We start from the raw sequence: 14,873 nt of genomic DNA, 5'->3' as shown, positions 1-14,873 counted from the left end.
TCCTGTTCCTCCTCCTCCTCAGTGGGGAACGAGCCAAAAGTGGACAGCCTGTGTTCCATCAAGACGTCCAAAATTCCATGACTTTCCCAGAATTCCCATGCCGGGCCAAGTCGTATATTTCGTTGTTATCCGCGAGGCCCTAATGAAAACCCGCAAGGAACACAGGGGGAGATTTTGCGAGCTTACCCACCATACGCCATTTACACCGACATGAAAATACAAACTGAGAATGACTGATCCCGCACGACAGTGGATGCTAAATATCCACTCAAACAATTCCACTCACGACAGCTGCTGCTGTTCCATATAGGACATAGCGCTAACTTACTGAATTAATTTGCTCTGTACATAAACCACTAATAACAGGATACACTTCATCTCGCAGCACTAAAATAGCAGGGTATTGTGAGCATGTTCAGCACGGTGAATCACTCACTGGTTTCACTGGCACGTCAGAGTCCAACTAAAACAAGAGTCTGTATGTCATACTTGATCATACTATTACACTATTATTATTTTTTTATCAGTTGTTATTGCATTACATGCTGTTTAAAAGCTCAATGAAACTACATACCTTCTGTATTGTTCACTACGATAAAACTTTTTAAATGCTCTCTCGTGGGTTATACTGTTTATTTTGATAAAATCCCTCAGTTGGAGGGAAAGTGGAGTGCAGTGCCAGGAAATATGAATGAAAACTGAACCACTGGGTTAAAAAAAAAAAGTGTATAAAAGAGCTTTTTTTTTTTTAAATGCAAGTGTAGGCCACAGACTTACTTAAAGTTACGTGTCAAGTATTAAGATGCCTTATAAATCACTCTCCCTCTCTTTCTCCACCCCTCTCCTCTCAGCTCTTTGGAGGAGCAGCATGATTGCCTACAGATCTGGCCATCTTCGTCAGTTACCCTGCCTAAATCAACAGTCGCCCTGCTGTTTTAGTGCGTAAGAAAATTTTAAGATTATAATGGGACTGTAAAACGGAAACCTGCTATATAACGTGATTGACGGCCAAGGCTTGCACAGCCTCAGACAGTGGTGCTGTAATGGTGTGTGTTTAGGATAGGGGACAATAATATTTCAGCCAGTGTGTGTGTGTGTGCGTGCGGTTGTCTGCTAATCAAACAGCTCTGGGTTTAAAAGTCACTGTAGTTTTCAACATTTTTTTGGTTCCACAGATTCAGTGGAACTGTAGCCGTCTGCACTAAAGTCTGCCCATAACAAGGATTTTCCTCTCCATTGACAAAAGGGAAATAATAAAGTTTTTCCAACCTTAAACTACAACTAATTGCCTAACATTTCCTCTACAGATCCATATGTGGATATGAACCAAGAGGCAGGATTTTGGCTCATTCAGAGCAGAATTTCCTACTCATTTTATTCAGACTTGTTGCTCAGATGGGCAGTGAAAAACACTCACTCACTCGTCTGAGGAGCTTAGGCCAGGGTCAGGCTTTACGCATCCGCAAGACCTAATTGTCATCATCCGCCCATATCCTTGTTGGTGCTCATGGACCGTATATTGACCACCACAAAGTACCTCGACATCTTGTGCTCTTAAGCCGTGTTTCCATCACGGTACAGTTCAGATTGGTGCAGTGAGGGATGGGTTTGGCATGCGTTACGACTGAGAACAGTACCTTTACTATGTAGGTGGGGTGTGCTCTGTGCCCGAATGCGTGAGTGAGATATGTAGCGACACGTCATACTGGTGCGACGACAACGGACGATGACATCAAACGCAACACAACAGACAACAAAGGAGGACGCCCAGCAGCTCTGTTTTTTTCTGGCTCGGTTTGTGGTAGTTTGTCTCAACAAGACGTCAAGATTTGAATGAGAATAGACTGCGAATAGACCACAAAGATACGTACCGTACTGTTCCAGTTGGTGAGAAAATAGCTCAAAGGAATGGTACCAAAAAATGGGATGGTTGGGGACGGTTATTTAGGTCCTATTCCTGATGGAAATGCAAAAAATATATATTAGCATTCAGTCCTGAACCAAACGCTCCACTCGGTGGCTTTAGTCCTGTTGTTTTGGTTGAAAAAATACAACAAATAGACGATAAAGAGACGGTAACCACTGCCTTTTGTGTCACTGTCACAAAAGCACAACACATTTATGATGACCCCTCCAGTATGTGCTACATTTTTAGCATGCTTCCCATGCTAATGCTAACCATAAAAAAAGCAAGGACTGCTCAAAACATGTCATTTACATAAAAATAAGGTATTGTGCTAATTAGCATTCTAAAATTGTGAAACTAACGATGTTACGAATGTTAACTCTAAATTACAAGATGAAAGTTTTTTAATGAGTTTGGCTAAAAACAGACTTTATGAGGCTGAAGCCACATGACATGTTCTCACAGATTCTTTGGTGGGTGGCCAAATGACTGCACACAACGCTAAGAACCGAAAGTTCCCGAAAGATGCTAAATGGCGCGCACATGCGCACACACACAAAAGACACATATTTGAATCATCTGCCCCTCACCGCCAGCTTTCAACGCACACGGCTAAAGAACCGGCACACCGCAGACACGCAACTGCAATGCCTTCACGACTGGGCAGCCGAGATGCAAACTAAAACAAACCATAATTATCTATTTGTGATGCTGCTCGGGGCAAAGACGAGCCCGAACACAAAAGTGCGCTCACACACGACATTCAGAGTTCCAGTAAGTTCCAAAACCACAGTTGAGTCTCTAGGGGACACTGTGTTCCTCTTAACAGGACTCTCTTGCTTTCCATTTGAATGACACACACACACAAGTGTAACACTAGCTCGCTGCAGACCACACTGTCACTGAGGCAGCTTGCCTCGCCTGCCTGCTGTGAGCCTGGCCGCTGCCTTTTTCCCCCCCCTTGACATTGCTTAAGACTTATACTATCTGTTTCCACAGCCGTGCGCCTGCTGACCCAAGAATGTGGACACCACTCTGGTACATTGTTTTACAAGGCCAAGCAGTGTATTTGAGATGTGAAATGTAGACTCTTGAGGAGGAAAATCCAACTGTGTCTGTGTGTGTGTGTGTTTGCTCTCGTGCACTGGGTTTGCTTTGAGTGGTAATCTGCGATATTGTTTTTTGTAATGTCGTGAGTGAAACGTTGCTTCGGTGATCGGCATGCAATATACTGTAAATGTCCTGCTTTAATCAGACACAGACACTTCTGTGTGTATAATACGTCTTGTGCGCTTCAGTAGTTTCTTTCAAATAATTTTTTTTTTTTTTTTTTTTAAATGAAGTGGAGCATTAGATTAGGGGAATTCCACCACTGAGGGGAACTCCACTAATTTAACACATGAAAGTCTGTTTATTGGCTTTGGAGCGCATCTCTGAAAAGGATGTACTGTTTTAAAGACAATCTACATCAGAAGCACTTTTGTTGTCCATTAGATCCCAATAGCAACATATAAAATAAAAAAGATTAATCACGTGTGAAAGCTGTAGAGTCACATAATTATTTTTTATTTGACCCAGTTAAATGGATGGATGATTTATCAGCCTCTCAAAATGTGCATGTTACTGGTTTACATACTGTGAGTTGTTTTTTAACCCTTGAATGAGCCGTGAGTGTGCAGTTAGCAATACTACGCTAAAGTGCTCTTTTTTTTAACACTTTCTACATCAGGGGTCTCAAAACTTAATGAACTGAATCTAGTCTGGTCAAGAGTAGGTTGGTCTAAAGAAAAGAAAATGTGGGGGATTAAAACAACTATTCAGTAGTGGGTGACCTTACATGACCTTAATATCATAACACGATATTCCATCATGATGTGGCAATAACTACAATTATGATGATATTTTACTATAAAAAAGGGAAAGTGTTTGTTTTAATATTGTATGATGCATAGTTTGCAATAAAAAAACAAAAAACATTTATGATGCATTTATGAAATGAATCCATAAATAATAGAAACAGACTAAATAAATAAATGAATGAATGAATGAATGAATGAATGAATGAATGAATGAATGAACAGAATAGACAAGAATAACAGAAGAAATTGGCCAATCAAAATTGTGGAATATCTGCTGTGGCGACCTAAATAAGACAATATAACATAATATAATGTGTATATATATACACATATACATATACACATATACATACATATATATATATATATATATATATATATATAATATCACATCAGTTATCGCTGTGTTTACTAGAAAGAGGAGGTTGTGGGCCACATATGGACCGCAGGCCACGAGTTTGAGACCTCTGCTCTCTGCCATTTGTTTTATTTGTTTCTCTAACTTGGCGGCTCTAGTAAGAGGTGTTCAAAAATCAAATAAATTGAATGATGTCACTTAAGTCAGCACTGATCAGGTCTGAAAACAGAGTTGAATGAGTTACACAACATGAAAAGTGAAGCTATCAGACTCCAGCCAACACCTAAAGGCTACATTAGCAGCAACAAGCACAGCAAAGCCTGGATTTGAACTGGGTTCTCGTTGTGGTTCTGCTATGTGGGTGGATGACAAAAGATTAATCCGTGGTTAGACACAAACATTTGGGAGTAACTCCTTTTTCTTGTACGCACATCAGCCGCTGTATTAGGAACACCTGTTCTTAATCTTGTTAAAGCAAACATCTAATCAGCCAATCGCACGGCAGCAGCTCCACACATTTAGGCGCGTTGACGTGTCCAAAATGACCTGCGGACGTTCAGACCAAGCATCGGAATGAGTAAAGATGACTTTAAATGTGGTATGGTTTCAGAAACTGCTGATCCACTGGGATTTTCATCTTTACAGCGTTTCCTAAGAACGATCCAAAAAGGAGAAAATATCCAGTGAGCAGCAGTTCTCTGGGTGAAAATGCCTTGGTACCAGAACTGACAGGAGCATGGCAAATAAAACCACACCAGGTTCCACTCTCGCTACTTAATTAGTGTCTTGTGTACCTAATAAAGTGGCCGGTGAGTGTATATTTTACCCTCACGAGTTTATTGCATCTTAATACGGGATATCCTTTGTCTTTGATGGGGTGCACACAGCACATAATTAACCGTGTACTAACAAATAAACAAGAAAAAAGAAATCCCCCCTCCATCCAAATTAATACCACACTTTTCTGTTTCCCATTACTGAGTGTGTCATGAAGAGGCTCTTGGCGCTCTCCAAAGTTCCTGTTTTTGTTAAATTGTTTCTCTTTTCCACACTTGACAAGGCACAAGGCATCTGCTCGCGTTCTGCACACCATCCCGCCCCTTCCCGACTGCTCTCTCCAACCCCGTGACCTGTCTGTCAACTCCTGTTCCCATGGTGATTAGCTCGAAAAACCCTTGGCCAATTATCTGCCTTTTCTTGAACACATGCTGTACAAAATGCTCAGAGCAACAAGCATACCGCTGCTCTCCAAAAACCTCTTCAATAGCCCAGAGATTTGTGTGATTGGTTAATGGTTGGATAGTTAAAAGTTCTGCGGAGGCGACACTGGACTCTGACCCTTCTGAATGTTTTATAGTGACGGGTGTCTGTCTACATATTCAGCTGAATGAGACAAGGCCTGCATAAAGACAGGCAGGCAACGCAAGAGCAATAAAAGCCTGGTACAGGCTGGACGCCAGCTTCAGAAAAGCCAGACACGAAAGAAAGTATGTCTGACATGGAGTGCCACAGTGATTCAAGCACCGATTCACTGAAAGGCATGAATAAAAAGCTGCAGGTCTCGCTGCAAAACCTGTAACTTACTTTGCCAGGCAAAGTAACAGAGATTGAGTGTCTTTCTATTCTGTGTGAAGGTGACGCGTCCCCTCAAGAATGTGGTTCTCTTCCTCTTGCCGGTCGCTTCAATTTCCCCTTTGGTTGCTTACTTCACTCACGCAGCCGAGGAGCTGTCGCTTGAGGAATCTGGAAAACACCAGCGGGGAATGAGAGGAATTTCTGCTTTTCGTTTTTTCCTTAACCACCCCCTCACCCCTTGCTCTCTTTACTTTGGACGCCTCAGCGCAGCCGGGCTCTTGAGTTTTCTCTTGTAACTGACTGTGGCCCAACAATAACAACCTCTCATAAACAATGGTGCTTGTTGATTGGGGGGTTGAGAAGGAGAGTGGCCGTTGCTGGCCCATACAGTCGGTTTTGCTGGCAGTGGGCCTCACAAATGGTCCTAAAAGTCCTTAAGTACAGGCTACATAGAGGACGTGAAAGATTTAAGGGCAACTTTAAAAAAATGCACCATCTCTGAAGGGCCATAAACACATGCTTTGGCCCTTTCTTAATCCATCTTTCCTCCAAAAGGACTTTGATGGACCAAAGTCTGAAAGGGGATGCTGGTCAGTGTCAGGAAACCACAAAAGTACAGAGGGAAAAAAATGGTAGTTTTGGAATTCTCTGCTTTTACAGCAGCCGTGGACTCGTAAAGGGAGTCTGGATCACATTGAGTAGGAGTTTGAACAAGACGACCATGAAGATCTGCTCCATCCTTTCAGCCTATGGGCAAAACACAGCGAGAGTCACATGCCATTTAAAAACTTTGGTTAAACCCTTTGTTTGTGATGGGCAAATGATAATGCGGAGTGATGTGTCCTGGAATAACTCCGTCTCTACTGTTTCCATTTTAGAAGATGATCCTGCACATTACTGGACAGTGTCCCTCATCTGCTGAGATGTTTTTATTACTCTTGCATCAACTAAATCAAAATAATACATCAAAACAGATTCTTGTGAATGGAGTGGGTAAACAAACCACGGTATTTTATTTTAATTTCCTACAGGCTGCATACCACAGCAAGGCTTTTGGATACGGAGTTTTTCCAAAATAACTCAGATGCACAAACAACTGACACAGTTCAATGCCTTCTGTATCAACAGCAATGCATGGGGTGCCCCCTTGTGGACAAACAACATAGTTGAAATGTAACTTTTAGGGCTATTTGTACTGTCTCTTAACCCAGTTTAGCAAAAAAGAATACATATTTAGATACATGTTTCAGCTTAACATTTTATTCATTGAATAAAGAATCATTCAGCGTTCATTTAAACATTCTGGACATCATTCTCCCCCACACACAGAAACACACACACACACCAAGAAAAAAAGGCAGTCTTCATTAACAGCATCAGTGTCTGGAATAAGTGAAGTTCAGCCTGTCATTGCTCTTCATTTGGTCGCAGGTTTGAATGGATCAGACCAGATCTTCACACCTGTAGGTGTAAGAAAATAATAAAGTTAAAGAGGGGATACTGCACGGTAAGAAGTTAAATCAACTCTGAGTGTTGGGCAGGATTGATAAAAGGAGCAAATAGTGTACACACACACCAGATGTTGATGCCTAATAAAGTAACCGGGTGACATTTTCGGGCCTAATACTGATCATGTGACTCTGTGCAGGTGCACAGTGTGTCTTTGCTGATTTTCTCCTTGGAAGGGTTGCACCTGGTGGGTACTAAAATGTTTTTTAGGGAGCAACAGCTGGTGTGCAGAAACTTTTTGTGAATGTTTTTTTAATATGAGATAATCTTTCACACACACAACTGTTGATGCCAAACTCCATAAATGCCTCCACATACATGTTGTGCTTCCTATTAAAAATATACAAAAAAATATATAAAAATACATTCTTCATGTATTCCCATGCTTTATCGTGGAGGGTAATAGATATCATTAAAATTGTGTAAGAAGCAGCATAGAAAATAACAAAAGGACATACTTTATAGTTAGAATCATAGAAATATAGATTTCAAACTATATAGCAAAGATACAGTGTGTGCTGGTGAGAGCAAAGGACAATGTAAACTAGTCCATTAATGTAAAACATTTAGATTGTGTTTCCCAAACCTCAAAATGTTTTTATTATTAAAATAGTTGACGATTCATTTAGTAATCGATTACTTGCTCAGTAAGTAAAACTGGCAACATATGGTTTTAAGAATGACATCAGACCAAAGGAAAAAAAGGAAAAAAAAAAGAAAGCACAAAGACATGGAGCCAGTACACTATGTACAAGATATACACATGCAACAGATATCATTCAGAAAGTCCAAAAGGTGCTAATCAATAACAAAACTGGACTAAAAGTAAGAAAAAAAGCAAGCACCATGCATCTGTAATGTTCTTTCCGACAATTCTGCCTATTTAAAATGTACAGACATTATAAATAAATATACCATTAATAAACTGCCTCTGTTCAAATCAGTGTTCTGCTCTTACCCACAGGTTGAACATCTGCCTGGTTGATTCCTGCACGGTTTTTCTTCTGGACTTCTCCTAAAGAAGAGACACCAAATGTGTATTAGAAAATGTTTTTGGCCACCTTTCTTTAATTGTCTTTATTTAATAAAATATAACAATTTAACACATTCTGAGAATCATCTGTGTCTACACTGCGCATACTATTTCTATATTTTATTAAAGAAAGTGTAGAAACTGATCATTAAACAGGTAATATTAAAAAAAATATAAGGTTTACACACACTTTTAAATATAAATCGAAACAAAGTATACATTTATGTAAACATTTTATCAACATATATGGTTTGGAAAAGGGGAAACCTCTGTGAGCAGATATAAATTATAGTTGTGTCACATAGTAAACGGTGTAATCAAACTTTTACACAACAAGGGCATTAACACAACAATTAACTCAGTTCAAATTAATAAAATACGTCACGGAGGTTAGTGAACTACAAACGCTTCCTGTTAGCTACAACGGCTAGCTTAGTTTATTTCTAGTCAGCGAATAGGATTAGCACAACGCTAAAACAACATTCAAACGCATTGACATTTACATGACATTAGCCTGGACAGTGTAAACAGTAAACGGAAAACTTACTGTATTCCTCTTTGTGTAAGAGCGGGTGGTAGAAAATGGGGTAAAACACAGCAGCCACCGCCGTCACAAAACCCCCGAAAATGAACGCTCTTGTCACATTTCTCGACATGTTTGTGTTTCATGAGAGTGAACGCTTTCTCGCTTCCTCCTCTAAGCGTAATTGTTTCCGGCGGAAAGGTCACCAACAGCGGTTTTTTAAATAAACCAATATGGTCAGTCTGGCTTTCCGTAGAGAGCAAAATCACGTGCCATAGCACAACAATAACAAGGAAGAGGATTTTTTTTAAAAGCTCCCAGTCATTCTTCAGCTTTAGAGGCTAAAAAATGATATTATTAGCGGTTAGTGTGTTTGTTTGTTGTTGCTGTTATTCACATGGAGTTTCAGGCGAAGACAAACCTATTCAGACATTTGTCATTCCTCACAGTCACATGGATGTGGGCTGGGTGTACACTATTCAGGTGGGTTTCTGTCTTTGTCTTTTCTTTCCCCTTTTCTTATATATTATCCTTGATTATATATTTAGTTGTAGTTCATCTCCTACATGTACTTTATACTGTATTATACACTGTATTTTACACTTTGTCTAATTCTGAAGAGATAACATAAAGATATAATATAATAAACATTTATATGAAGGGTTAGCCTAAATTGAATTTATTGTATATATACACATATATATAAATATATATGTGTATATATAGCCTAATATGGTTCACCCTAACCCTATTTATCTGTAATTACATTTTGCTCCAACCTTTTGTGTTGTGCTGTGTCAATTTGAATTACCCATATGGAGAATAGAGGCTCCAACAAATGATTATTGTATCATTGATGAACCTGTTGATTATTATTTCCATTAATGAACTCCTTGTTAGGTTCATAAAAGGTTAGAAAATGGTGAGAAATGCTCAAAATGAAAAAAACAAAACCAAAGCTTACTGTCATCGAAGAAGAATGAAACCAGAACATATTGACAGTCAAGGAGCTGAAGTCTTAAGTCGATGTAGTCGTCTTTTATTAATCGATTTGTTGTTACAGCTCACGGTGGACCCACAAAAGTACCACTTATTTAAGTGTTACCCACATTTAAGGTACCACGAGTACCTTAAATGTGTACTCGTGGTACTCGTGGTATATAGTACCACGAGTACCTTAAATGTGTGTATTTTTGTATAAATATACATTTAAATATGCATTTCCCATAGGAGAGTATGCATGCCTATGCAGCCAATGTGTACAGCAGTGTGACTGAGGAGCTGTCGAAGGCTAAAGACCGCAGGTTCATCGCTGTGGAGCAGGAGTTCTTTCGACTGTGGTGGGACACTGTCGCCACAAACTCTCACAAGAGACAAGTAAGGATGTGTGAGGCAGCGATTCTCTGAACTGGCATAAAAATAAATGCAGGACAAATTCAGGAAGGTCCCTAGATAGTCTGTGTTGCATGTAAGAATAACAAGATTTTAGGCCCCATTTTTATAAATAGAGTTGTTCTCTAAAAATCAGTGGGGTCTACTGTGCTCAGTACAGAATTAACATGTCATGGTTCGATTCAGGTGCGACAGCTTGTGAAGGAAGGTCGACTTGAGTTCATCATCGGGGGCCAGGTGATGCACGACGAGGCTGTAACTGATCTGGAGGACGAGATACTGCAAATGACAGGTTGTACTACTAATTTCTTTGCCTCTGTAAAACCTGCAGTTGTGGCGACGACTGTCAGTAGTAAACCATAATCTACCTGCTGTTTCAGAGGGACATGGTTTCCTCTACGAGACGTTCGGGGTACGGCCTCAGTTCTCCTGGCATGTGGATCCTTTCGGAGCCTCTGCCACTACTCCAGTCCTGTTTGCCCTTGCAGGATTCAACGCCCACCTCATCTCACGCATAGACTACGACCTGAAAGACACCATGCAGAAAAAACAGGTATTAGTTGGTGCCACAGTTTTGGAATTAAACATCTTAGCTTGACTTGGTAGTGAACAAGTTTGTGTCAAACTTTTTTTGTACAGAGTCTACAGTTTGTATGGAGGGGCTCCCCCTCTCTCAAAGAGAAGCAGCAAATCTTCACCCACATCATGGACCAATTTAGTTATTGCACTCCATCTTACCTGCCATTCTCAAACAGGTACAGCATGTTTCGACTTGATTGAGTCAGTGTTTGTGTCTGCCAGCACAAGAGGCTCTTACAGACAGCGTATAAATGAATAAAAATGCATTATGATAATGGGTAACAGATACTTTAAGGCTGCATTAAGCTGGTTACTGAAATACATAACTTACTGAGTTGAATTTACCATCATTATACTGCAGCTCTGGTTTCTACTGGAACGGAGTTGCCTTGTTCCCAAACCCTCCTAAAGATGGAGTCTACCCCAACATGAGTCTGCCTGTCACTAAGGAGACAGTACACGCCTACGCCCAGACCATGGTGGACAACATTAAGCAGAGGGCAGCCTGGTTTAGGACCAATCATGTGCTCTGGCCATGGGTGAGTTCTAGTTGTTGTTTTTGTCACATGGCTCCAGGTAAAAGTCTAAAAACACAGGAAGTAATGTGGGAGGTACTTTTTAAAGCGGCAGTGTGTAACTTCCTTGTGTTTTAGGGCTGTGACAAACAGTTCTACAACTCCTCTGTACAATTCAACAACATGGACCCTTTAATGAAGTACATCAACCAGAACAGCAACGAGTTTGGGGTGACGGTCCAATATTCCACTGTTAGTGAATACTTCCAAACCATCTACCAATCGGATCTTGTGTGGGACGTACGCGGGAGTGAAGATTTCCTGCCGTATTCCACTGGTGAGAACCTGTTTCCTAAACTCTACAATGAAGGATCATCTGTTCTTATTCAATAATGTAAGGTGTTTTTCTTTCCAAGAACCGTACCAGGCTTGGACTGGATTTTACGCCTCCAGAAATGTTTTGAAAGGAGTGGCGCGACAAGCGAGTTCGCTGCTGCACGCAGCCGAGACGCTCTTCACCCGGTACAGAATCAGCTTCCCTGACGGACCTGTAGCTCCAGACTGGGCCCTGACCAAACTGAGAGCACTTCGCTGGGCTGTTTCCGAGGTAAGCTGTCCAAAAATGTTCCAGATCCTTTTTTTTTTTAATTTACGTAAAATTCTGAACCACAAAATCATTCCAGGTGCAGCACCATGACGGTATCACCGGCACCGAGTCTCCCAAGGTAGCAGACATGTACCTGCAGAATCTCACGCAGGCCATGATGGGAGTGGAGGAACTTTTTGCTGCTCTGATTCTGCTGCCTCACAACCTCGACATCTCCAGTGTCCTCGCGAGCCGCTACCACAGGAAAGGTGGCGCACAGCTTCCTCAAAGCATGCTAATATTAGACTTTCAATTCATGTTTTGAACCAAATTGTGACATTAGCGTCAAGCGTAAAGAGTTTTCTCGTTATGTCAGGTGTTCATCACACTCTGGAGCAGCATGTCATCGTGTACAACCCTTTAGCGTGGAACATCACCACCCTCATCAATGTCACAGTAAACTTTATGAACGCAGTCGTTTTTGATGAAGACGGGCGGCCCGTGCCTGCACAGGTAGTGTTATATAGTCATGTAGACATGGTGGAGACAATCTGCCTAATATCTGAGTAGTCACTTCACTCCATAATCTCTTCCTCTGTTGCAGATCCAGAGATCAGCGCAGTCCAACGTGACTTATGATCTTTTCGTCGTGGTGGAGCTGGGAGGCCTTCAGCACAGGAAATACCTGATTAAGCTCTCGGACAAGTCTTGCTCTGGGAGGTCCAGATGTGGCCGGACGTACAGTGCTAAAGGTGTCCTGTTTGAGAGACTCCGCGTCCAGGACTGGGCCAAAACGGGGAGGAGGCTTCTCCCGGTTCTGAGTGAATGTTATAAGCTGATGTTTGATCAGGACACAAATCTACTGCACAGCATCACCTATCTGTAAGACTCTTCACTAGGACACTCGTAGTGTAAATCATCATCGTAATAAATCACTAGGACTGTTGCTATTGTTCCTCTTTGTCTATCTTCCTAGTGAGGAGAGAAGGAGAGTGAGGGTGACTCAGGATTTCTGGGAGTATCACGCTAATGGAGACGTAAAAGTGGGGCCCATCTCTGATAATTACATCTTTAGTGCTAACGGATCAGCTGTACGCGCCTACCAGGCTGTGGAAATGGAGATTGTCCCAGGAAAGATTGTATCTGAGATCAGACAGTACTTCTACAGGTCAGTAACAGTAACTCTTTAAGACCTGTGAACTGTGACACTTCATTTAATAAATGTAACGTCTTCCAGAGATGAAAGCGATAAAGACTACGCTTACTCCATCACCACCCGAGTGCCGGAATGTTTCGGGACCAGACCTCGCTGTCACAGACTGGAGCAGACTTATTCGCTGGGGCCCCTTCGTCTCAACACCGAGGTCGTCCTCAGGACCAGCACGGATCTGAACAACAACAGAACCCTGTTCACAGATGACAATGGCTACCAGATGATGAAGAGGCCATACAGGAAGTTCATTAATAACACTTTAGCCAGAGTAAGTGCTTCGACTTAGGCTGCAGGGGATGTAATACAACAACTTAAATTCTGTATTTTACCCCAATGTCTTTCTATTAACGCAATAAGAAATTTGATTGACAAAAGGAGTTTATGTTCACATGAATTTTGCAGAACTACTTCCCCATGGTTCGGACGGCGTACATTGAGGATGACCTCAGCAGACTGGTGCTGGTCAGCCACAGAGCACATGGCGTGTCCAGCCAGGCCAGTGGACAACTAGAGGTATAAAAACACTACGAAAAGCACACACTCAACCACTAGTGTCTGCACATGCACAAACATTCCGTTTTTTTGTTTTTACGCCTCACAGGTCATGCTGCATCGGCGACTTTGGAACAACTTGCCCTGGAACCTCGGATACAACCTGACCCTCAACGACAGCTCAGTGGTGAGACCCACGCTGTGGATGATGCTGGGCTCCGTGAACACCACTTCCAAGCTTTACCAGAGGGAGGCGGTAGAGCTGCAGCACAGACCTGTCGTCATGCCCATAGACCAACCTCGTGAGTGCTCAGTTTCATAATGACATGGCGGTACAAAATGGCAAGGCTCTTGCCTTAAGTACAAGTAAAGCTATGAAAAATATTATTTTAAGAACATTATATACTTTTCCACATACTAAACCTCATACTAGTCCCTGCTTGATTATCTCACTATTGTGTTTTTTCTTTCAGAGAAGCCCTGGCAGGACAAAGAGTCCAAAGGAAGTTTCCCTGTGCGGTCAGTGGTTCTGCCGCCAAACCTCCACCTGCTCAGCCTCAGTGTCCCCGGATGGAACTACAGCTCCAATCATGACATTCACCTCAGTCACGTTCACTCAGGTCAGATACAAAAACACTGGAAATCACAGTCTGTTTGTCCGTACACTGAACGATTCTGTGAGATTTTTTTATTTTGTTTGTATGACATTCATTTAGGTAAAGATCTGCACTCAGAACCAGACTTTGATCGGGTTCTGCTGAGAATCATGCATCTGTTTGAGGAGGGAGAAGATCCTGAGCTTTCAACGCCAGTCACTATAAACTTAAAGGTATGAATATGAATAACATTATTAAAGATATCTTAAACTTATAACTAATGTAAAAATGCATCACCTGTGTGAGCAGGAAGTTCTGCAGGCCATAGGTGAAGTCAAAGTGGTGGAGGAGCGTTCTCTCACAGGAACCTGGGATGTTGCCAGTCTGCAGAGGTGGAAGTGGAAGACTGTAGATAACCCTGAAACAACAAGTAAGACACGGAGTTCAGTCGCTGTCATTCAGTGCATTTCATTTGTTTTTGTTTTTTTACAAATATGCATTTTTTTCCACACATTTCCTTCTTTTAGAGAATAAAGAGATTTGGAGTCATGGAGAAGAAGCTTTCACCGTCACCATCTCACCCAAAGAGATCAGGACCTTCTTCATTCACTTCAACACCAAAGACTTTTAGGCTGAACCGTCTTCTGTGAAGATCTTCACACTTTTGCGCTTTTTAAAGATTGGATTCTTTGCTGCACTGTTATTTGCTGCTATTTGTTTGCACATGATTAGTAAAG

General features: G+C 41.6%; 2 protein-coding genes across 3 annotated transcripts; one reads left to right on the top strand and one right to left on the bottom strand.

Moving 5' to 3' along the window:
- Positions 1–6,932: 6,932 nt before the first annotated feature.
- smim20 (small integral membrane protein 20) lies at positions 6,933–8,943 on the bottom strand. The gene is made up of 3 exons (XM_083904229.1): positions 8,788–8,943; positions 8,166–8,222; positions 6,933–7,159 (listed from the first exon to the last, which is right to left on the bottom strand). The coding sequence occupies exons 1-3, from the start codon at positions 8,894–8,896 to the stop codon at positions 7,116–7,118; spliced, it is 210 nt and encodes a 69-aa protein (XP_083760355.1). The 5' UTR covers positions 8,897–8,943; the 3' UTR covers positions 6,933–7,115.
- Positions 8,944–9,111: 168 nt separating this feature from the next.
- man2b2 (mannosidase, alpha, class 2B, member 2) lies at positions 9,112–14,873 on the top strand (the record flags this gene model as incomplete). 2 transcript variants are annotated; one of them, XM_083910297.1, is made up of 19 exons in its annotated part: positions 9,112–9,246; positions 9,994–10,140; positions 10,342–10,447; positions 10,536–10,708; positions 10,795–10,910; positions 11,096–11,273; positions 11,388–11,586; positions 11,666–11,856; positions 11,933–12,104; positions 12,212–12,348; positions 12,440–12,717; positions 12,812–13,003; positions 13,073–13,316; positions 13,451–13,561; positions 13,650–13,842; positions 14,014–14,160; positions 14,257–14,369; positions 14,446–14,566; positions 14,664–14,873. In XM_083910297.1, the coding sequence occupies 19 exons, from the start codon at positions 9,112–9,114 to the stop codon at positions 14,765–14,767; spliced, it is 3,057 nt and encodes a 1,018-aa protein (XP_083766423.1). In that variant the 3' UTR covers positions 14,768–14,873. The 2 variants fall into 2 exon arrangements, with proteins under 2 accessions (XP_083766423.1, XP_083766424.1); XM_083910298.1 differs by having other exon boundaries at positions 9,178–9,246; positions 9,997–10,140.

Source organism: Microchirus variegatus (genome assembly GCF_963457635.1).
Source record: "Microchirus variegatus genome assembly, chromosome: 2".
Taxonomy (NCBI): domain Eukaryota; kingdom Metazoa; phylum Chordata; class Actinopteri; order Pleuronectiformes; family Soleidae; genus Microchirus; species Microchirus variegatus.
This window is presented reverse-complemented; position numbering and strand designations above follow the sequence as displayed.